The sequence below is a fragment of the Peromyscus maniculatus genome, chromosome 2 (genome assembly GCF_049852395.1).
Source record: "Peromyscus maniculatus bairdii isolate BWxNUB_F1_BW_parent chromosome 2, HU_Pman_BW_mat_3.1, whole genome shotgun sequence".
Classification (NCBI taxonomy): Eukaryota; Metazoa; Chordata; class Mammalia; order Rodentia; family Cricetidae; genus Peromyscus; species Peromyscus maniculatus.
The window spans coordinates 101,870,906-101,893,699 of NC_134853.1; the positions used below are offsets into that span (position 1 = coordinate 101,870,906).

General features: G+C 40.1%; 1 protein-coding gene across 1 annotated transcript in view; it reads left to right on the top strand.

The window, feature by feature from the left end:
* The first annotated feature begins 4,128 nt into the window (after positions 1-4,128).
* Lurap1l (leucine rich adaptor protein 1 like) overlaps positions 4,129-22,794 on the top strand; it is a 43,334-nt gene continuing 24,668 nt past the window's right edge. The window contains exon 1 of the mRNA XM_006986439.4: positions 4,129-5,104. Coding sequence (XP_006986501.3) covers positions 4,814-5,104 — 291 coding nt within the window. The 5' untranslated portion in view covers positions 4,129-4,813. The remainder of the gene's footprint in view (positions 5,105-22,794) is intronic.

Here is a 22,794-nt window from a genome sequence, read left to right on the forward strand (position 1 = left end):
CATGAGCTTTCTGAACTGTCTGGTGTCTGTCCTAGGCACTCACTTCCCCTGTCACAGTATTGGAAACTCTGAAACAGAGGAATCCAGGAGCCAACCCATTCCAGTTTGCAAGAGATTATTGTTAAATCCTCAGGAATTTTTTGCAAACCTGCTGCTAACCATACATATTATTTAAAAATTATATTGTATGAACTTTTGGTTAGGTAAAATGAAAGCAAATATAATGCAACCTCAAATTTTATTATCACTTCCTGATTTTTTGACATCTGATTGCTCTATGTTCTTGAATGTATTTATTTCTATAAGTAATTTACTATCATTTATTTACATAAATAGTGTGGTCATGTACATCTATCTGAACTGTACAGTGGAAATGCTGTACTGAGGTATATTACTGCACATCTTCCCCCAACTCATGTTGATTATTCCGTAGCAGATATTGATATGATGAAGGTATTTAAATCACTATAGAAAGCATCAAATCAGTTCTTTCCAATTTACATGGAGCTTGTTGTAAACATTTATCAACAGAGAATCAAAATTGTCATCCTGTAAAGCATACTGGGATGGCTACAGAGGAAAGTACCAAGATTTCTCTATCTGCCCAGGTTGACAAAGCTGAGCAAAGCGTGAAAGAGAAAATTATGCACTACTACAAGCAATGAAGGCCAAGTGAGATTTGACGAGGATTGTAAAGAGGGGATAAGGGAGGCTTAGATGCCAGTGACCTACTTTTAGTATTATGTACTAAATCTCTTCAGGAAGTGGTTAGCTCTGATTATAAATATTAATTAGATTTCAAAGAGTACTATTTAAAGGCACTGTGCTCTTTAGACGGAAAACATTTCAGATACACAAAAGGTAAAACACAGATAGAGAGGGAGGGAGGTAGATAGATGGACAGATGGATTTTTTAGATAAATGGCAATAGCTGTGGCATTCAAATGTACAACTTGCTCAAGTGGACAGTGAACTAAATGATGTTACTCAGTAAACAGCTCCAAGCCTTCAACAAAATCATAGGCAAATTAAATGATGTTATAAATGGTCCAGATAAAACTTTAGTGGCTTTAGCAGACATATAATTCTTCTATGTACGGGTAAGGTCAATATTCTTTAGCTTTGCTATGACATCTTCCTTGTTCCACCTAGAAGCTGAACAAAAGTATTTACAGGCACAGCAGTTCTATGCATTTAAATCAAAGATCCAGAGAACATGATACCTATTACATAGCTACTTCCGAAAACTCTTAAGGGTAACCTGCCCCTGCTGGAGGCTTAATTTTCTTTGGCACGGTGGGGAGTGGAGTCTCAAGAAGAGACTGCCCAAGTCCTTGAACTCTGTGCCAGCAGGAGCTGGGCGGACTTTCCGCCAGTGCCAGAGCAAAGGTGGCAGGCTGTTCTTGTTTAACCCGCAATGGTAGCAGCAGACTAAGGAGTGGTACTAACCACAAAGTCAAGTCCTGCTGAGTTGGCTTGTGCTCTAAGTCCTAGGCTCTGACCAGGAAGTGTTCTCAGTGAGGAATGTGTGAAGCATGCCTCACCTCAGTCTGTTGTGACCAGGGCATTCTTTGAGAACGTGTCATCTGAGTCCAAAAATACTATTTAATTAACCGACAGGGATTTTCTATAATAAGTAAAAGGTCTCTGTTCTTCTCTGTGAACACTGCCCAACAAGAGAGGAAATTCAGTCTCTCTGTTTTCTATGGTTTAATATCCATTCTTCATTTGTTGATGCATTTTAATAAAGTAAAAAGGCTAATATAGCTCAGACCTAAAGCAGTCCCCTGACCTATCACCTACGAAAGAATAAAAACTGTCCAAACTCATTGTTTTTGCAGTTCTGCTTTTCAGTACTTTAGGCTTGGGTAAAGAGCCTGAGTTTTGGATAGCATTGAGCTGGCTAAGTAGGAAGAAGCAGGGAGCTGTTAAAAGAGTGGGGTCGGAGTGCTTCTGTCCTTGTGTTTCTTCTCCTTGGCTTCCTCTTGCACAGTTACTGGTGCCACTCCCAGCCCTCAGCCTATCTAGAGCCACTACTGCTGCTTATGACTAACTTCCCACATCATGGCAAGAGCTACTGGCCAAATCTCTCACACATTTTCTCATGGATACATCTTTGAAATGAACAGAAAATGTGCTCAAGACCAAAAGTTAAAAAGAATCCAATTTTCAGAAGTTTAGAGTGAGAAATACCATCATATCAGACCACAGAGAAGATAAACCTGCCATATTCTATTATAGGCCTAGGAAGGGTTTGAGTTCTAAGTTGTTCCCCAAATTAGGAGACTGGGCCTTCAAAACATTTCTATTTTAACAAAAATATCATAAGACATCATGCAGAACCTTTCAAAGTTTAACATAACTAGTCTTTTCTTTGAAAGCTTAAATTTGCTTTATATTACACCAGAACAAAATGTTAACTATATATAACACACTTTGTATTAGAAGGTTCTCCTTCAGACTTACTTAAAAAGCAAGAATAGCACGTCTCTTTAAAGTTATTGTTAACGTCAACTACTGTCTGAGGTATGCAAGGTACTCCACTGATAATTTTACGACTTTTTGAACCAAGTTCAAGCTGGATATGGAACACATGGGGTTTGCTTTGCACTCAGCTCTGAGTTGGACTTTGAGTTTATAATGAAAAGCTGTCCATGACTCAAATGAGAGGCGTCCATAATTACATGCCACGGTGCAATCCTCATGCAATGAGCTTCTGGTTTGCCAGCTTTAAGACAATGCATGCAGTTTTATGGGAGAGCTGAGGTTTAATTTGGTTCTCCTTTGATTCCATAAATGGTGGTTTTGACTTTGAAACGAGCCACCTAACTTACCACTTTTTTTTTTTTTTTCATTTCTAGAAGAAGAGTTAACACATGTGAAGTTCTGGCTTGTTGACAAAACAATTTCAACAACCTTGTCCCTGACATGAGATATTTCATTCAGAAGGCTATGTTTTCTCTCCTTTTAAGGTTTCTTAGATGAGAGTATGATATAAACAAACTCCAAACACATTAATCTATGTTATTTTGAATAAAGAAGCTGAATGGGAAGCGGGGCCAGAAGAACCAAGGACACAAATATCTAGTTGTACCAGAAAACAAAACAAAACAAAACAAAACAAAACTCAACTTTAAAATACGTCAACAGAAACCAAAAATTATAGTTTAGTGGGTAGAAAATAGTATTTTCAGCTCTCATTGACACAAATACAATGTTCAAGCTGTCTTATAACCTATGTACTTTGTACTAATTTACTTGGCAGAAGTATTGCAGATTAATAGTTTACAAAGTTGTGGGTCTTCCTAAATAGCTGAAAGATATAGGGACATTGTCAAAGAAGACAAGCATGATTTCACTAGTTATTCTCAGTGTTTTTCTTCCACAATTAAAGATAAAGGATCCAGCAACTTCTCTGTTTGAAATTCAATTCTGCTGCCACCTCAGTGTTTATATGTATATGTATATATATATGTATATATGTATACATATATAAAATCTGGCTAGTCTATTTTTCATTTTGGCTTGTGGTAGTATACTGGAATATTGCTCGAGCAATTATTATTTCACTGTACATTTTCATTAAATTTATTATTATTATTATTATTATTATTATTATTATTATTATTATTATTATTATTATTTGGGACAGGGTTTCTCTGTGTAGCCTTGGCTGTCCTGGAACTCTCTCTGTAGATCAGGCTGGCCTCACAGAGATCCTCCTGCCCCTGCCTCCCCAGTGGTGAGATTAAAGGCGTGCGCCACCACCATCCTGCTTCATTGAATTATTGATTGATTAAACCTTTTCGGTCTTCTTTGGGGAATTATTGGGCCAGTTTTCTAATGCTAAGCGTATTGGCTTTTCGGAAGCTTGGGGGACAAAAAATGACATAAAATATAGCCATTCTTCTGCCCCTACATTAAAAAATATGTTTGACAGGTTGTAATTGTAGTGGGACAACTTTTAACTTAGTAACCTAATATGGGGGTGCTCAGTTTTATTAGGACTTGCAAGTCAGTTCCTTAGCTTCAAGATTGAGATTTTTTTGATGCTCTTCTTGTCTGTGACATACGGTACAAGGGTTGGCCCTGGTTTGGTCCACCTGCCAGCCGAGTTTAAAGTTTCCGAGGCTCAGAGGAACACAATGACTTGGATGAGACAGCCTAAATGGGGAGGACCCTGCTGCCGCAACCAGGGAGCCCTTAAACCCCAGCTAAGCTAACCATCTCTTCCTTTCTTAAATTCGTCCATACGGCATATAAACACGACGAACCCACTTCTTCCATTGACCAGAGATTCTTTTTTTTTTTTTTTCCCCCGACGATCCACGATAGTCTGATCCTTGGAGACATATGGCTGGAAAATGAAACGACCCGGGAGTGTGGCCACATCGTTTTTCTGTGTGGTGTAATACCAGATGGGCACTGTGAACGGCGCAGAGATGTGAATGGGCAGTTTGAAATGGGAATTTCACCCCCGATCGAGCAGGTTCCGTTGCCCTCTCCTGCCTCTTGGTATAACGTACTAGCTTTTGCCCTTCTCTGCAGTATCAATTAACTCAACTTGGAGGTGGAGTGGCCAGAGAGGAAGGAATGAAGCGATCTGGCTAATCTTGCTAGCTGCGGAGCGGCAGAACCTGGAACTGCGGCCGGGTGCAGATCTGCCGACTGCGCCCGCGGCATGGAGCGCACCGGCGCCCGCGGGGACCCAGGCCCGGCCCCGGGAGCCGGCTGCTGAGCTCCAGAGTCCGCCAGGCCTCCGCCTCCTTGCGCCCTCTGCCTTGACTGTCAGTGTCGCCCCTCTCCAAGAGTCATGGAAGACGGCCCGCTGCCAGACCTCAGAGACATCGAGCTGAAGCTGGGACGCAAAGTGCCCGAGAGCCTAGCGCGCTCGCTGCGCGGGGAGGAGCAGGCGCCCCGAGAAGGGGCTGCGGACCCCAGCGGGGTTGGCGGGAGCTGCAGTAGCAGCAGCAGCTGCAGCAGCTTCGCTCCCTCTGTGTCCTCCTCGTCTTCATCCTCCCCTGCTTCTGGATCTCCACGACGTAGCCACCCCAGCGCCCTGGAGAGGCTGGAGACCAAACTGCACGTCCTCAGGCAGGAGATGGTGAGTGGGATGCGTCAGCGGCGACCTGGGGACCCGGGGGCCTGAGAACCCGGAGGGTGGCGCAGGAACCGGAGAAAGGCCGGGAGGAGAGCGGGAACTCGCTTCTGGACGAGACTACAGCTAAGCTTGAACCCTGAGGACTTTGCTCGGTCACCGGGTGCTCTTGCCGCTCAGTCGGCTGTACTTTCTAATAGCGTCACTCACAGCGCACCACTCTGCAGCTGCTAGCCGCGGATTCTCCCGCACCAGCCTGCCGAAGGGCCGCAGTTGCTCCGCGGGTATGGGCCTGCTGTGAGCAGTTTATGCTTTGCCTCGGTTCAAAGGGTGGTTTTGTCCAGTGCACTTAAGGCAGAAATGCCTCCCAATTGTCCGGGAGGTGGCGCGGCGGGGTCCTTGCAGCCTGCCTTGGTAGTTTGCTCTCCCCCCACCCCCCTTGATGCAGCAGCTGCAGCTGTCCCAAGGCCACTGTAGAGTAGATTCTCCACAGCTGGTTCTGAAAACAATGGCTACTCGCCCTTGATGTGCCTATGAATGGCTTGTTTCACTGTTTTGATCCTGGAGAGCAGGTGACCCGAGCCCAGGGATTTGTTAATGACTGCCTCCTACCCTTTCCTCTAGTCCTCAATCAGCACTTGTTTTCTCTGCCATTTCTGTTAACCTCGGATTAGGACAATGGGTCAAGTAGATCTAAGACTCGTTATTCCGGATGTACTTAGTTAGACTAAGGCATTCATTCATTCGTTGGCCTTGAGCTCCTGGGCGAGTCTTAGGCTCTGCAGATCTCACTTTATCTTTACAGTGATGAGCTGATTGGAGGAAATTATCTCTTTCTAAGCCTTCTGAAGAAAAAGTCCACAACCAACAGCATTTCCTACCAACTTGCAGGGGAGGAAGGTTCCAACAGTGACCCTCCCTCAGTCCTGGGGGCGGAGGAGGGGGAGGGGTTTGAGAAAGGCTTCTTACAGAAGCAGCCTATCTATCTAAGCTCACGTCTCAGCTTCCTTCCAGTCTCATTTTCTGTGTTTGGAAGACACTAGAAAAAAAACAAAAAAAAAAAAAACAAAAAAAAAAAAAAAAAAAAAACAAGCAAAAAGACAGTCTTCAGAGGTCATGACCTATTAAAACACTATAGAACATCACCCCAAAGACCCCCACTAAATCTCTAAACATGGTCTGCTTAAGGACTTCATGTCTTAAAATACTCGCTTACCACTTGAGATGTTCCCAATATTGAAATATATGATATATTTCTGCTTGTAAGAATATATATCTTTGCATCGCAAATTATTTTATTACTCTTCATATTTCACTAAATATGTCTAAAACACATATACAAGTTATGCATATTAATCTCTCCAAATATTTATTAAGTAGTCAACATATCTTTCTAAGCAATGAGTTCTGAAATATAAAATACAAAAGTAAAGGAAGTGAGATTGCCTAGACGCTAAGCACTCCAAACCTCTACCAAGTTTAGAGTCATTACTGCAGTTACCTTTTAGTCTAAATAGTGGTTCTCAATATGTGGGTTGCAACCCCTTTGGGTCACATATCATATATTTACATTACGATTCATAATGGTAGCCAAATTACAGTTATGAAGTAGCAAGGGAGTAATTTTATCGTTGGGATCACCACAACATGAGGAACTGTATTAAAGAGTCACAGCATTCAGAAAGTTGGGAAACTCTGGACATTAGAGGGTGTAAAGATTCATGCCCCTGAGCCTGATGATCTGATACCCAGGACTCACATGGAGAATCAGCTCCTGCAAGCTGCACTCTGACCTCCACACTGGCACTATGGTGTCACATGCACACATATGTACACCCTCACAAATTAAATCATAGTTGTAAGAACAATTTTTTTCAGTGAGTTTGTCTACCAAGGGCTTTCAAATTCCTTGTGCTTATTTGCCTTTTATTTGTAGCATCCAATTCTGTAGGATGAAGAAAACTATCATTTTCAACTAAGAGTATCTGCCAGACATCTATTTTTTTCTAATGGAAATTTCCAAGTTCATAAAAATCCTTTTCTTTCAGCTAAATCTTGATATTTCAGATGACCAAGGTGTATCAGTTTTTTAAAAAGGATTTATTTTTGTTACATGTATGAATGTTTAGCATTCATGAATGTCTGCACTGCATTCATGCCTGGTGTTCTCAAAGGCCAGAAAAGGGTGTTTGACACCCCAGAACTGGAATTACAGATGGTTGTAAGTCACCATCTGGGTACTGAGAACTGAACACTGGTTCCCTGAAAGACAAGTGCTCTTAACTGCTGAGCCATCTCTCCAGCACTGGCATTAATTTTTGAAAAGGCAAGTGGACAGCAACAGCAGACTCATGAAACTTCTTTATATTTTCTCTATGATGTCTCAGTGTCTGGGGACTGAGAAAAATCCATGTCAGATGCTTTGTGATAAACTTTGTGTTCTAATGAAGATTGTCACTGAGTAAATCTTTCAGTGGGTTCAGAAATTTAGAAGGCAGTGGAGGTGTATTTCTTTGTCAAGAAGGCCATCGTTTCCCTCTATTTCTATGCTGTTCTTGTGGGTATCCAAAATGCTTACTTAGGTATAATTGCAAAGTGACTAACTAACTTGTCTTATGTAGAGCTGGTTAGTGGTTTTGCTGTGAAGATGGGATGGATACAACTCTGCAGTCCTTTTTGTCTCCTCCTAAGCATCCCAAAGTACGGGAAGTAGACAACTAGCCTGGGCTCAACCTTCCCGTCCTATTGCCCAGCACTGAGTCAGCCTCCTTAGTAGTAGGCTCAATCCCACATCTTATTTTGAGTTATTTATAGCTTGGGTAGTGAATAATTACCAAGTTTTTATTTTGCTTGTCCTCACCATTCCTTCCTCAAAACACTCTAGCTATGCACAAACCTTTCTAGGGATCTCCCAGAATTAGGCATTTCTTCCTTTCCTATTAGAATACAGGAGTGTACCCTCAAGGACACAGTGCAGTTAGTTTCAACACCTAAGCTTTTATGTACATAAAATCCCATCATTATCTCTGTTATTTTCTTTAAACCTCCGTGTGTGTGTGTGTGTGTGTGTGTGTGTGTGTGTGTGTGTGTGTGTGTATGATTGTATGTGTCTGGGTATGTGTGTATGTGTGCAAGTACATGTGTAGGTTGACACCATATGTCTTCCTCCATAGGTCTTCACCTTTTATATGGAGGCAGTGCTAGTCCATTTGGCTAGTCTAGCTAGCCAGCTTGGTCACTGGATTACATGAATGCACCTGGCGTTTGTGTGGATGCTAAGGATCCAGATGCTGGTCCTTACACTTGTGCAGCAAGCACATTTCCCATTGAACGCCTCTGAACTATCTCTTCATCTCTTTTTATGCTTCCATGGATAACATCTTTCATTCTCGTCTTCAAATGTTATAGCCACTGCTCCCAGAGATCAGGGAGGTAGTTTATGAAGCAGAAAAGTGAGAGAAGAGACTGAAGAAGGGTAGGAAGCTGTTTCTGGCCAAACTCCTTAAAGTTGAAACCGTTCTTAACAATACACATCGTGCCACATGTAAGGAAAATATTGGTGAAGACATTGGTAAGCATAATTGGATACAGTAGGCCAATTCTTAGTAATTTCAGGACTTCTTTTGCGGGGGAAGGAACAAAGATTTCAATGAGAATAGTTCTTATTTTGAATTTAGAGATTAGGACATTGACAATATGAGAAAGGAATGTAAAATTACACATGAAATTTCTTATGCAACTGGAGGTAGATGCTGGGCCTCTGATACCTAATCTACCCAATAAGCCTGTGAATGCTGGCAGCATTTGGGAAGCAGAGGCATGAAACAGGTTTTCTCTTTTGGGCCACCCAGTTAAAATAATATTCTACAACAGAGGCAGGCAGATCTCTGTGAGTTCCAGGCCAGCCACTGGGTAGCAGTGAGACCTTGTCATAAAAACAAAAACAAAAGTGAAACACCACAAAATAAATAGATAAATGAACAGCATCTGCCCAATAGTATTTGTTCACTACTTTTCAGTTCATTTTAGTGTGTGTCATAGCATTTGTACCTCAGGTTAGACTATAACAAAGGAAATATTCTCATCCACAGTTTGAAAAAAATTTTTTTTCTTGGCATAGAGATGGGTTGAGGACACAGACTAAGGTCACACAGTTAACTAGTGACCAATATCATCACCTGGACTCATGGTAGCTGATTCCATGTAGTCTTTTCCCCTACACTAGTCTGTATTCCAGAAATTTAAAAAATGGTTTAGCTCTGTAAACCTGTGATATCTCAGTACCTCATAAAATGACAAACCCACAAAACAAGCCCTCAGGATATATGGTAGGGTTGTTGGGAGGATGGATTCTTTTATCAATTAGCAATTATGTCTGTGTTACTCCTGCCTTTGACCTTAGGAATCTAGAACAAAATGCCATCCTTAAATACTCAGTCTTGAGGCCCTTGAGATGGCTCAGTGTACAAGGGCACTTGCTGCTCAGCCTGACAACCTGAGTTCAAGTTTGGAACCTACATGTAGAAGGAGCTGACTACCTCTAACAATTGTCTTCTGACCTACACACACACACACACACACACACACACACACACACACACTATGGTACATGCCACTACCCTCATACACATCATATATGTATACATATACGATAATATGTTTTATTTTTATCTGTCTGTCTGTCTGTCTGTCTGTTTTTAAAGTAAGTTTGGAGAGACTTTGGACTTTGTCTGGACTCTGTTTTGGAGCTTTCTTTCCACAGTATACAAAAAGACTCATTTTGAACAGTTTAAAAATGAGGACTTCACTGGTTATTAAATATGACTACATTTTATAATCTCATAATATCTGAAATCTTCTTCCAATAAATATAAATAATGTCTATCATTTTTCCGAGCACTTAGTAATCTAGTATATACCATACTCTTTCTTTACAAGTTATTCAAGAGATTGTTGTACTATTTCAAAATGTCTGTGTCATACTTCTAACTTGAGAACAAAAACCATTTCCATTTATTGACCCTGTAGTAAGTTTAAAATCCAGAAGATAATGGAGGCAATAAGCAAAGGGTAGGAAATAGAAGTTACAAGGTGTCTAATGGATATTCCTAAGCTTGCCTGTCTAGAGGAGTTGAAAATCAAAGTGTTTTGTGGACTAGGACATGCACTGACTGTGGAAGTGACAATCTGGATCCCAGTCAGGGCCATCTCAAGTGGAGACACTTTGCAGTCTTTATGTAGGGTGATGCCATTGTGAAAGCCGACTTGAAAACATTGTGTCCTAATTTCCATATCTGGGGCCATAGTTTGCAGATTTCAATATCTGTCTGTGAGCATAGAAATCTGAAGGTAGTAACGTAGACTTTCTCACTATAACACAGTCACATGCTGTAGCTGATTGTCAACTTTTGCTTTAATAAAGTTTTCAGAGCAACACCTTGGACTCGACACAAATACACATATAAAGAAAAATGGGGCTCAAGAAGCACCCCAGCAGTTAAGAACAATTGCTGCTTCTGCAGAGAACTCAGTTTCAGGTTTCCAGCACCCATATACATACATACATGCAGGCAAAACATTCAAACATATCAAATAAAATAAATAAAGCTAAAATTTTTTGAAAAACAAATTCATAAATGGTACTGGAACATAATTTTAAAATGTTTGAAAAAAATCTTGAAAATAGATTTGTGTTTGACTTTTATGGAGACTTTTCTTACTGAGTTTTACTATGTCCCTGCCATTTTAAATGGTTTCTTTGCTTTTGTAACTTAAAAAACAAAAAAACAAAACAAAACCTTCAAAATTCCCTGAAAAGCAGATTTTAATTTCATTAAATTAACTTTGCATTTGCTTCGGGTACACTTCAGTGTGGGCAAGGAGACTTTTATCACTTAGATCCCTTCAGGTAGATGCTGGGAAGTGGAAGGTGTTTTCTTTAATGAGTTCTCAAGATGGTTGGAAAGATAAAGTGGGAAAATAATTTGGTCTGAAAAAGATCACAAACCAACATGTCAGCAGGTGCCAGATGTCACACTGGAGACCGGGGAGCCTGGCTGTGGCGGTGACTCATGAGGATGAGCCCCTCAGGTGACCTGGCAACCATGCAAATTAAGGGTTTAACCTAGGATAAAGACCTGAAGGACAGCTAGTTCCCAGCAGTAGCTGTTGTTAGGTCTCAAACCTGGGACAAATAGTTGAGGTGCCAATTTAACATATCAGAGTGGACCTGGATGCCAGGTTCTCCCTGCATCCCCCAGTTCCTACCCCTTATAAGGTATGGCTGGAATACCCAGCCACCCATCGTGAACTTCTCCAGTCCAGAGACTGGAATGCCATACTCCAGCTGCCCTTCCCTATATAATCCAACCATTTTGTTTACCCGGTCTTTTGTTTACCCTTTATCCTCTTGGGCTCTTGATCTGACTCTCCCCTTCCCACCTCTCCTCACATGGCTCAGGGTCAGGCTCACCCTGGACTCTCCCAGATGTCCCTGTATCTGGTTATACTCTCCCTTTAATCTACAATAAACTTTCTCCTCTACCATACCTAGAGGCAGGCAGTCATGTCCTTTTGTTTTTATTTTTTATTGGAATCAGCTACTTCTGTCATTTTGCCACAGAATGGTAGCATTCTTAATGTAATAAGTAAATCTTCTGAGATATGCTTCCTTAAGGAGTGGCACTAAGGTAGACAGTAGCCCTAATGCCATTTTGCTATAAGTTCATAGAAGGTAAATATATAACTTGAAAACCATCACATTTCCTCAGACTAATGTCCTACCCAAAACTGAAGAATGTGCTTTGGAATTATTGACACAGATAAAGAACATTTTCTTAAATTTAAAAAAAATTACGTGGTGTGTGTGTGTGTGTGTGTGTGTGTGTGTGTGTGTGTGTGTGTGTGTGATAGAGGACAACTTGTAGGAATTAATTTTCTACCAAGTAGGTCCTGGAGATTTAACTCAGGTTATCAAAGCTGCTGCTGGGCCATCTTGTTTATCCAATAATGCACCTTTCTTTCTTTCTTTCTTTCTTTCTTTCTTTCTTTCTTTCTTTCTTTCTTTCTTTCTTTCTTTCTTTCTTTCTTTCTTTCTTTCTTTCTTTCTCTCTCTCTCTTTCTTTCTTTCTCTCTCTTTCTCTCTCTCTCTCTCTCTCTCTCTCTCTCTCTCTCTCTCTCTCTCTCTCTCTCTCTCTCTCCCTTTTTTTGAGACAGAGTCTCACTGTGTAACCATGGCTAGTCAGAGTCACAACTACCTGTGCCTCTCAAGTGCTCTAGTTAAAGGAATGTACCACCACACCTCTCCTAAGAACATTTTCTGGAAGAAAAGAACTTTCTTCCTTTCTGGTTGCATAACAGAAGCATACTGCATTGTTTAAAAGATACTACAAATTCTGTGGGAATTTTAAACTCATAGTGCCTGCCCATCCTGTGCTGACATAAAAATAAACCTCCTATCATCTTCCATTGAAGTGAGTCGCCTTTAAAAGATGTTTTCCTGCATCAAACTTTGAGTTTTTAAGACACAACTGTGGAACTTGGATTCCTGGTGAAAGTCTTTGGAATTCCTTAACAATTGTTAGTGTCAGTCAGAGGCATTGGGTCTCCTGGACCCGCTGGAACTGGAGGTACAGAGAGTTGTGAGCCATGATGTAGGTGATGGGAACCAAACCTCAGAAAGAACAATGATTACTCATAACAGCAGAGCTGTCTCCCAGACCCTTGTTTTTTCTTTCAATCCCACACTTTTGCTATTGACTTTTGCCCTCTACTTTGGCAGAGCCGCGGTAGATTTCAGAAGGGGCTTTTAAACACAGGCAGGATCTGGGAAAGTGGCACAATCCATACAGTGCTTTCTGAGCAAGCCTGAGGACCTGAGTTTAGAGCTTCAGCAGTAAAGCCCACCCTGGGGGGGGGGGTTGGACAGAGAGAGGAGGATCCATACAGTTTGCTGGCCCCATAGTCTAGCTAAGTTGGTGAATTCCAGGTTCTCTGCAGGACCCTGTGTCCCAAATACGGTGGAGAAATATAGAGAAAATCACTCAATATTAATCTCTGTTGGAGAGAGAGAGAGAGAGAGAGAGAGAGAGAGAGAGAGAGAGAGAGATGAGTTAATGGACTGAACACAAACTGGAGCTCCAGATGAATCTAAAACAAGTTTTGATACTAGGAGTACCAGTGTGAAGAGATTTTTAACACATCAGAGTCTTACTATGCAGCCCTAGCTGGTGTGAAACTGTCTATGCAGACGAGACTGCCCTTGAACTCACAGGGATCCGCCTGACTCTGCATCCAGAGAACTGGGGTTAAAGGCATGTGCCATCATGCTCAGCTATATTCATGACTCTTAGCAGCTCATGATGCAGCTATTTTTCTAGGTTCAACCAATCAATAATCTTCTATCGATCATCTGGATCATCTGTCTGTCTGTCTGTCTCTCTCTCTCTCTCTATATATATATATATATATATACATATACATATATATATATATATATATAATCTACATCTGTTCATCTGTCTGTCTGTTTATCTGTCATCTATCTACCTATCATCTATCATACATACATGTTGCTTTAAAGGATACTTAGGGTGTTGTGATTGTGTTGTGCCATTAGAGACTAATAGCAATAAAATTTGATGCTTGTTTGCAAAGAGAAGAGAGGTGCCAATGTGCTGCCTTGTGCACTGGAAGAAATGGTCACTGATGCTTTGCTGTGGGTGGAGTGTTAAAGTACCTTGATAGCTTGATATTATTATTAAAAAAAAAAAACCAAAATGTACTCTAAGGCAACTTAGGGAGGAAAGGGGTTGTTTCTTCTCACAGCTTGTAGTCCATCATGAAGAGAAGTCAGGGCAGGAACTCAAGGCAGGAACCTGAAGGCAGGAACTGAAGCAGAGGCCATGGAGAAGCATTACTTGCTCTCCACAGCTTGCCAGCTTTCTCTTTTTATACAGTCCAGGACCATCTACCCAGAGCTGGAATCACCCAGAGTGAGCTGGGCCCTCCCACATCAATCCTGAATCAAGAAAGTACCCCCAGATTTATAGGCCAGTCTGATGGGGAGGCAACTCCTCAATTAAAATCCTTTCTTCCTAGCTTGTGTCAAATTGACAACAAACAAACAGCACAACTGAACCTTTGTCAACCTGACACACAGGCATATCTCTATTAAATCATAATCCTTGCCTGTTTATCCCCAAGATATGATGTTAACATCATAATATAAACTATAATATAACATCAAAAGTCCCACAATCTTTAAAATTCAAACACAAAAATTTAAAAGTTCAGTCTCTTTAAAATACCCAAAGTCTCTCAACTGTGGACTCCTATAAAATTAAAAACAAAAACAAAACCAACAACAACAACAACAAAAGAAATTAAATACTTTCTTCCTTCAAGAGGGAAGAACCTAGTCAGGCAGTGGTGGCGCATGCCCTTAATCCCAGCACTTGAGAGGCAGAGGCAGGCAGATCTCTGTGAGTTCGAGGCCAGCCTGGGCTACAGAATGAGTTCCAGGAAAGGTGCAAAGCTACACAGAGAAACCCTGTCTCTGGGAAAAAAAAAAAGAGGGAAGAACCAGGGACAGTCTATAAACAAATGCAAGCAAAGCAAAAGTCAAAAAGTGTAAATAAAATAACTCTGTGCCCAGCATCCGGGCCATTCTGAGTGAGTAACAATGGGATTAATAAGTACTCTGAGGTAGTTGCAAAACATTCTACCCAGTGCTCTTGATAGCCTGAATACTGCTGGCTAGCGTAGTTGAGGAAAAAGCATTAGTCCCACTGAAAATGATTAAATAAAGGCTTTTAGGGAGAAAAATAGTCCTTGTCAAGACTAGAGGATTAGAAATAATTAAGGGCACAGAAAAGCTTCTTTTTAGGATTATACATGACTCATGGACGAGAATCAGAACCTGCACTTTAGTCCTCTGTCGCTACGATGTGACTATAAAGTCGTACTGCAGAGATAACGCACGGCACCCCCAGTATATGGTTTTATCACTTGGACCAGTGATTTTAGTCACACTTAAAACTTAATGAGTTATAGTCAGATAAAGTATGAACTGAAAAAGATCTTTCTAGAGGGAAATAAAGTTATTGTTAAAAAGATTCATGAGCCTCTGGTAAAAGGTTTCCATGGGGTGAAAGTCTGACAAAATTACACAGATGTGACTTCATTTGACACTCCCCTGTTGTGCCAGCGTCAGATCCTGTATCCTACAGTAGAATCAATTCCAGGTCACCGCTATGACCAATCAATTGGATGCTTGTGTTTCCCAAAGGCCTAGCCATTTACTTACAGCTAAATGTGGGTTCAAGTCTACCTCAGTCGGTTTCCAGCTTTCATGTGTGGCGTGCACCAGCACTGCCTCCTTTGCCTACCTCCTTGGCTGACACCAGCCAGACCCAGTCATTTGGAACGAGGCTCTTGATTAGAGAGCACAACATCTTGCTGCTGTCTGTGATTGTGGTAATAGGCACAAGATACTAAAATAACTATTTTCTACCTGCTTTGAAAGAGTGTTAGAAAATTTGTACTTGGCGTGTGGGTCCCACGCTGTCCTCACCTGCAGCCAATTTCAGCAGCCATGTGCCTAAGAGTGTTCACAGAGCACAGCATGGAATGGAGTTGCTCCTCCTTGCCTGTGCACAGAGAGCACATGCATCCAGTTCCGCCATCGTATCATGCTCTGGAATGAGATTTTGAGGTTTCAGGGTAAAGAGACAATTTAACATACCACACCATACACACATTACCATCCCCACCCCCAACACTCACACAAAGATTAGAATTCATATAATTTGGTACACACAGAGAAATATAGATGCACTGTGCAAAGTTTTGCACATTTTAGCTGAAAATGAGTAATCATTTAATTTGATAGTCTCACTTGAGAGCTAGGTAGCATTAGGGTATGAATTCTCTGACTGTCCTTGGCTTGGTGTTCAGTCTGGAACTAGGACATTACAAGGGCAGTGTGGCTGGGGCACATGGTATCTGAGGTGTTTAAAACAACAAACTGGTAATGACCTTCACATAAGCAAGGTCCACATGGGAAAGATGAGTGAATAGAAAGAGGAACACTAGATTTCTTGAATGTTCTCTATAGGATCATAATATTGGCACAAGTTTCGATGATTCAACCTATTTGTGTATGTGTGTCTTCATTTGAAAATGTATTAATTAGAAAGATTTTAAATGGTCACCACAGAATGTAGTGTTGTAACTAAAGCAGGAACTGTATATTCCCTTCTGGATATTTTTGTCTGTACACAGCTGTGTGAATACTGCCTTTCCCAGAGGCATCAGTCTTTGCCTTTTGAGAAGTACCACTGCCTGGAATTTTCCTGCTTATAATCAGTCTTTCTAATTCAAATCCTCTACAGGAAAAATTCTAAATATGTGACATGCATTTAAAAATAATGTGTTTTTTTAAAATATTTTAGTCTTCTCCTAAGAGTTGTGAAAAACTGGGCCCAAATCAATGCATTGTGCTTAACCTGTTTCCCCTTAAACCTTCTCATTCTCTTCCTTCTCCCACTTTCTACACATACCACATGCACATAAACATTTTTAAATCCCTAAATACTGCAAGTATGATTGATATTGCTCTGCTGCTATGACTCTCAATAACTTAGTGAGTACTTCCCAAGGCAGACATTCATTTGCGAGGGGTTTGGGGTGGGTGTCTTTTTCTCTCTCCTGTGTCTGTTGCACAATAATGAAACAATCGCTGGCTTATTTAACTCTTTCCCACTGAATTCAAATTTGCCCTTAGAAGTTTTTGTGATAGAACACCTGTAGGACCTGTCTCACAGAAGCCTACCGGAGACCAGTGTTCAATCAAAGGTTCTCAATCTGTAGGCTGCCACACCCAAATGGGTTGCATATCAGATATTTGCATTATAATTCATAACAGTAGTAAAATTACAGTTATGAAATAGCAAGGAAAATAATTTTATGGCTGGGGTCACCACAATGTAAAAAAAACTGTATTAAAGGGTCACAGCATTAGGAAAGTTGAGCACTCCTGAGTTAGATGATACAAGTTGGTCTGCCTAAAGCCTGAGAAAGGCCTCAGAACAGCATACCAGAAATTTCTCTTCCTGCTTGGTTTATGCCAGTTCTGTCCCAGAAAGTCCTATCTTCACTAAAGCATTCAATCCATGTGAAATCTTCAAAGGCTGATGGGAAGATTTTGCTCTACAGAAGGTATTCAGTAATTATAATTTGAATGAAAGATAAAGGAACAACATCATCCCCTGTGTTTAAACAGAATGAGTAGCCTGTGAGCTGTTTTGTTAGGCAAGTTACAGAGAGGGAGGTACTCAAACCAAAGAAGCAACTTGCTTGATTATAAACCATCACCATATAAACCCATACATGTCGTAGTAATTCATACCAAGGGAAAATGAAATCTCTATTCTCCATTGCTGTGCTTGGAACTAGATGAAACTATTTTCTCAGATGTCTGCATTATTTAGGTTCCTGTTATGAGTTCTGAGTATGGCTGTCAGAGCTTGTCATGTCTTCCTTGGCGCCAGTAATCAAGTGGGCCAAAGGGACTTTTGCCTGCTCTGTGACTGTTACGCATAACCATTCACAGTTAGTTAACTCTCTTAGGAGCAATAGCAAAGGCTCAAGTTGCTGAGTTGGAAATGGAGATACAGAAATGGAGAGAGTTCACACTGATAAAGACAGGCCAGCTTTCCCACTTCCAGAACTGGTTGTTCCAGGTGTAAGGGCTTGGCCAATATAAATAGAGGAAATGCATTTCCATTTACACTCTGATTCCAAAAGTCCAGCATCACTACTGGGAATGCTCTGCAGTTTCACCACATGAAGTGTTGGGTCATGTTTGTTTGCATTCAGTCTCGAGACAAATGGATTCCATTTGGATTTCACCCAATTCTTACAGAAGAATGTACTGTTAGGACTTTTTTTTTTTTTTTAAATCACTGACTTGGTTTTGTTGCAGTAAAATGAAGCAACTTGTATTTCCAAATCCTCACTTCTTGTTGGATCAGACACAGATGAAAACTCACAAGCACACCATTTAACAGTGTAAATATGTTCCCTAGATGGGGCTTCGTATCTCCACCTCAAGAAATGTTTCAATAGAAGGCATGAAGTAAACACAGCACATATGTTTAGGTATTGGCAGTATCATTTCCTGTGATAAGCCCCATAAGCAATACAGGTTACACTGGAGACATAAGGTTCAAGTAATTTACAAGTGAATCAGGTAATAAGGCATGGGGCTACTATCAAACAATTTAATTTCTATGTAGGTATTGAAAATTTGTGTCGAAGCTCAAAGGTCTCATGATTTGTAATAAAGTGTATGTTTTTATAAAGAAAATTATTATTTCATAGCTGTTTATCTGATGCTGGGCCTGGAGCTATTCATTTGTATCTTAATTTGCAACTGGAGCCCATTTCCCTTCCTCAGCCCCTTCCAAGTGTTCTAGCCTCTTGTCATCTGTGGGCTTAGCTCCCTTTGCCTGGCTGGCTCTTCGCTCCCTTCCCATATTAACTCCCACATTACAGGTAGTTAATTCCAACTTATTATAATGATGGTCAGACGATTCATTACATTTAACTTAGTATTGGTTTTGATTTTTCTTCCTTTTTGGATCTCTCAATAGATGACACATTCTCTCACAGCTAGAACCACATTTACTTTATTCACCTTTAAAATTTAACAGAGTACAAGAGTTCAGTATTAGAAGGAGATTAATAATAAAATAGCTCATTTGCTAGATTAACCCTCTGAGGAGGAGCTTGGAAGGATAACAGCTGATTCAGAGGTGTGATTGTTTAAATAGCTTGAGCAAATCGGAGGTAGGGGGAAGCATGAATTAAGTGTGAAACCTTAATGACTGAGACAGATGTATGGCTGTGTTAAGAGTTAATGAAAATGAGATTAATAAAAAGGTGGGATAATCCTAGATGAGAGAGTGCCAGACTAAGAAGTTTTTGTATGGCTGAATAGTCGACAATGACCAATTATAGCTGCTGTTTTAGAGAATTTATATAATTCAGATGGGGTGTTTTTGCATGCTTGCTCATTTTCTTTTATTTCTTTTCTTCAGAGAAAAACAGTTTCCATGTGTTTTGTATCTAGTATCTTGAAAAGATGGACCTTTGAACTTGCCATAACAAGAAAACATTGTTGATTACTGAGGAATAAAATCTGCAGTAAAGTAAAACATGACAGCATATTTTTGGAACAAGAATAGAAACAAAATAGGACTATTAAACTTTTATATGATACAAATATTTCAAAAATATTTGTTTTCTTCCTATTGACTATAATCCCACTATTATAATGATTTTATAGTTTCATAATATGATGTCAATAAATTAAAGTTGCCCAGGTTACCTTATTGAAGTTTTCTAGAGAAAAATTAAATGTTTCAATCATCCTAATGATGTAGATTCATAATTCTCCACTAATAGCAGGAGCAAAAAGATGATTATGCTTCCCAGACTGCATTATTTTATTAGTGGCATTTTCATTTTATTTGGGTGTTTTTCCTCTGCAGTTGTTTTTATTCTAGAAGATATGCTTTGTCATTTCTATCTTTACCTTTTTGGGAGCCAAGTCCTTTGCTTGATTTTTTTTTTTTTACAAGTTTTTCTCATGTAACTGTCCTTTAAAAAAAGATTTATTTTATGTGTACTAATGTTTTGTCTTCACGTGTGTCTATGCAGTACTGACATGCCTGGTGGCCACAGAGGTCAAGAGTGGGTTTGGGTGATCTGGAGCTGGAGTTACAGATGGTTGTGAGCCATCCTGTGGATGCTAGGAATTGAACCTGGGTCCTCTGGAAGAGCAGCCAGTGCTCTTAAGCTCCGAGCCATCTCTCCAGCCTCTCTATGTGACTGTCTTAAACATTATTGTTTGTATTACCTGAAAAATTGTCTTTTGTGTGTGCATTCCTATAATACTACTACATATTTAACTTGTTTCTTAGATTTTAATTTTGACGAATAGTTTCTAAATTTCATATGTTCAAATAATTCCTAGCTCAAGGAATCAATGTCACCGCTTCTACATGATTTTCAAATTCTCGAGGGAGTTTTCTCTTGTCACATTGAATCTTTTCCATAAAAGAGTACATGCATGCTGTTTCCAGAGTTCTTTCATAGGGCAGAGTAGCAGGTTAAGCTTCAGAGCCACCGAGAATAAGACTTGAGTCTCATTCCCACTGATGCACAGGAGAATGGCTTCTTCCAAGTTGCAGTTTCTACCATTTAGTGCTTTAAGATTAGGTGGGAGGAAATGCATTGAGGTATTAGTTGTAGCTATGACCCTAAAGCTGGTTAAAGACTACCTGTTTTGTCTGTGCTGTTGTTTATTGTTGTTGGGATATAACCCAGTCAGCATGAAAGCCACCTTGAAAATTAAAGAAATTTCTCCGTGACATTGTAAAACAAAACTACTAGGAAGACAACAAAACCCTCCACTGCCTTTGCAGTGCATGGCTGGCATCAGCTGGAGCTGTACTAAAGGGGACTATGCCTCTGCAGAATTCAGTACCTCGCTGCGGGTGCTCCTTTACCCTGCTTCCCTGGCAGTGGACTCCGATAATTGCAAATCAGCAAGGAAGCTGAGCCTGCTGTTACTGGAGAGAAATAAAAAAGAAAAAAAAAAAAAAAAAGCAATGGGAATAATAGTCTGATTGCCGTATAGATGCAGCACGGGTAAAACCAAGACAAGTTCCACATTCAGTTTGTAATCATGTTCCTGAAGCAGAGGGGAAGACCCTGGCCACGGAACCAGGTTGTTTTACTGACATTAGAGGATTTTTTCCAAAGCTGTGTCCTCCAAGATCTTAATTGGCATAAAAGCATCTCCTGTTCCTATGAGTGGCTGTGTGAAAGATGAGCTTTTGTTGTTGGACTTTGTCTTTTCGTTCCTGTGTTCAAATGTAGGGAAAGTGTGGTGGTTTTGTTTTAAATTAGGAATTTGTATAAGGACTTTTGTGTAAGAGTTTTTATTTGACTTAGCAGAGAGAAATCAAATCAACCTAAAAAAACTTTTTTTTTTTTTAAAATGTATACCCTAGAGAAAACATATAATTTTGTGATGAAGAACGCTATGTGATGAAGAACGCTACATAACAAAATCCAGCCATTCAGTTTTCACTGTGTGGGCACCTGTTTTATCTATTGTGGAACCACCTCCATGTGATAGCGGAATTCCCATTACTCCAGAGCAGTAATTTAATGTTACTAATGCCCACAGAAATGAGCAGACTTGGATCTAAAGGTGTCTCTGCAGTGTCATAGTTGAGTCAGAGTTTTACACATTAGTTTTTTCCCCCTATGTCTGCATTATAATAACAGGCATGTAAAAATATAAAATTGTAAATGAAAAATTTCAGGTTACATTAAACTAGGTAATCACAGGAGCAAGAATTGTATACTTGGAATTAGGAACTGAGGTCTGGACATGTCTTGATGAATACATTATGTGCCATCTGCTCTAATAATTCTTGCCACCAACTGACATTCTGCAGCAGTAGAGCAGGTTCCTGTCTACAGTTCTCTGATGTTTGTTTATGAATTTTCTACCTGGATAAGACCAACACTATGACATGAAACACCCTTGCCAACTGAGAGTCTCGTATTTTTGTAGGACACATAAAAGCTGTGGGAAAATTAAGAGCCTGTTTAGCCCGCCTTGCTTGGATTGCTTCTGCTCCATTCCATTCACCTTTTTTGATAGGAATTAAGAAAAGTGAATCACTCTGTTCCCAGCAGCTCTTTCAAATGTGTTGACCCATCTGTTGCCATATGTCAGACATCTGCTTTTATCATCCTCATCTGTGGTTCTTCAAAACTAGAGGCAATGAATTAACATTGAATATATGCTAATTTGTAGTGCTAGAACAGCTATTTGCAAGGCATTTAATCTGGCAGTAGCAATTTTCAGAAATTAGCAATATTAGAGGCTAAGAATAGAAAGCAGAAGTATATTTGTATTCTCAGCCACCTTTTTTTTGAGTCAGTAATTCTAAAGCCTTTGTCATTACCCTTTTTATCATTAAAATGTGAGGAGTGAGTCCTTGTTATTTGTTGAGTTTCCTCTAAAGCCAGCATAGCATAATATGACAGGGTAGGATTGTACAAAAATGTTCTATGTTCAAGCTGTAGAGTTGTTTCTTTTTGAAGAATATATTGTCTTTATCCATCATCAGAATATATTGGAGAAATTTAAGCTATCTTGCCAGTGTATCGTCAATCCTGAGTTCGTTCTTTCTTTCTTTTCTTTTTTCTTTCTTTCTTTCTTTCTTTCTTTCTTTCTTTCTTTCTTTCTTTCTTTCTTTCTTTCTTTCTTTCTTTCTTTCTTTCTTTTTTTTTTTTTTTGATTTTCGAGACAGGGTTTCTGAGTGTAGTTTTGGTTCCTGTCCTGGATCTAGCTCTGTAGACCAGGCTGGCCTCAAACTCGTAGAGATGCACTGGCCTCTGCCTGCCAAGTGCCAGGATTTACTATGCTAAAGTCAGTTTTTAAATAACACTTTTGATCAAATGATAACCAAATTTTGGTCAGAAATAAAATTCAGCACATTCGTTTTCATGCCAGATGCAATGGTGTAGACCATTAATCACAGAACGCTAGCTCGGTCTGCACAGAGCCAGTCTTTAAATAAATATATACATACATTCTAACTTCCTTG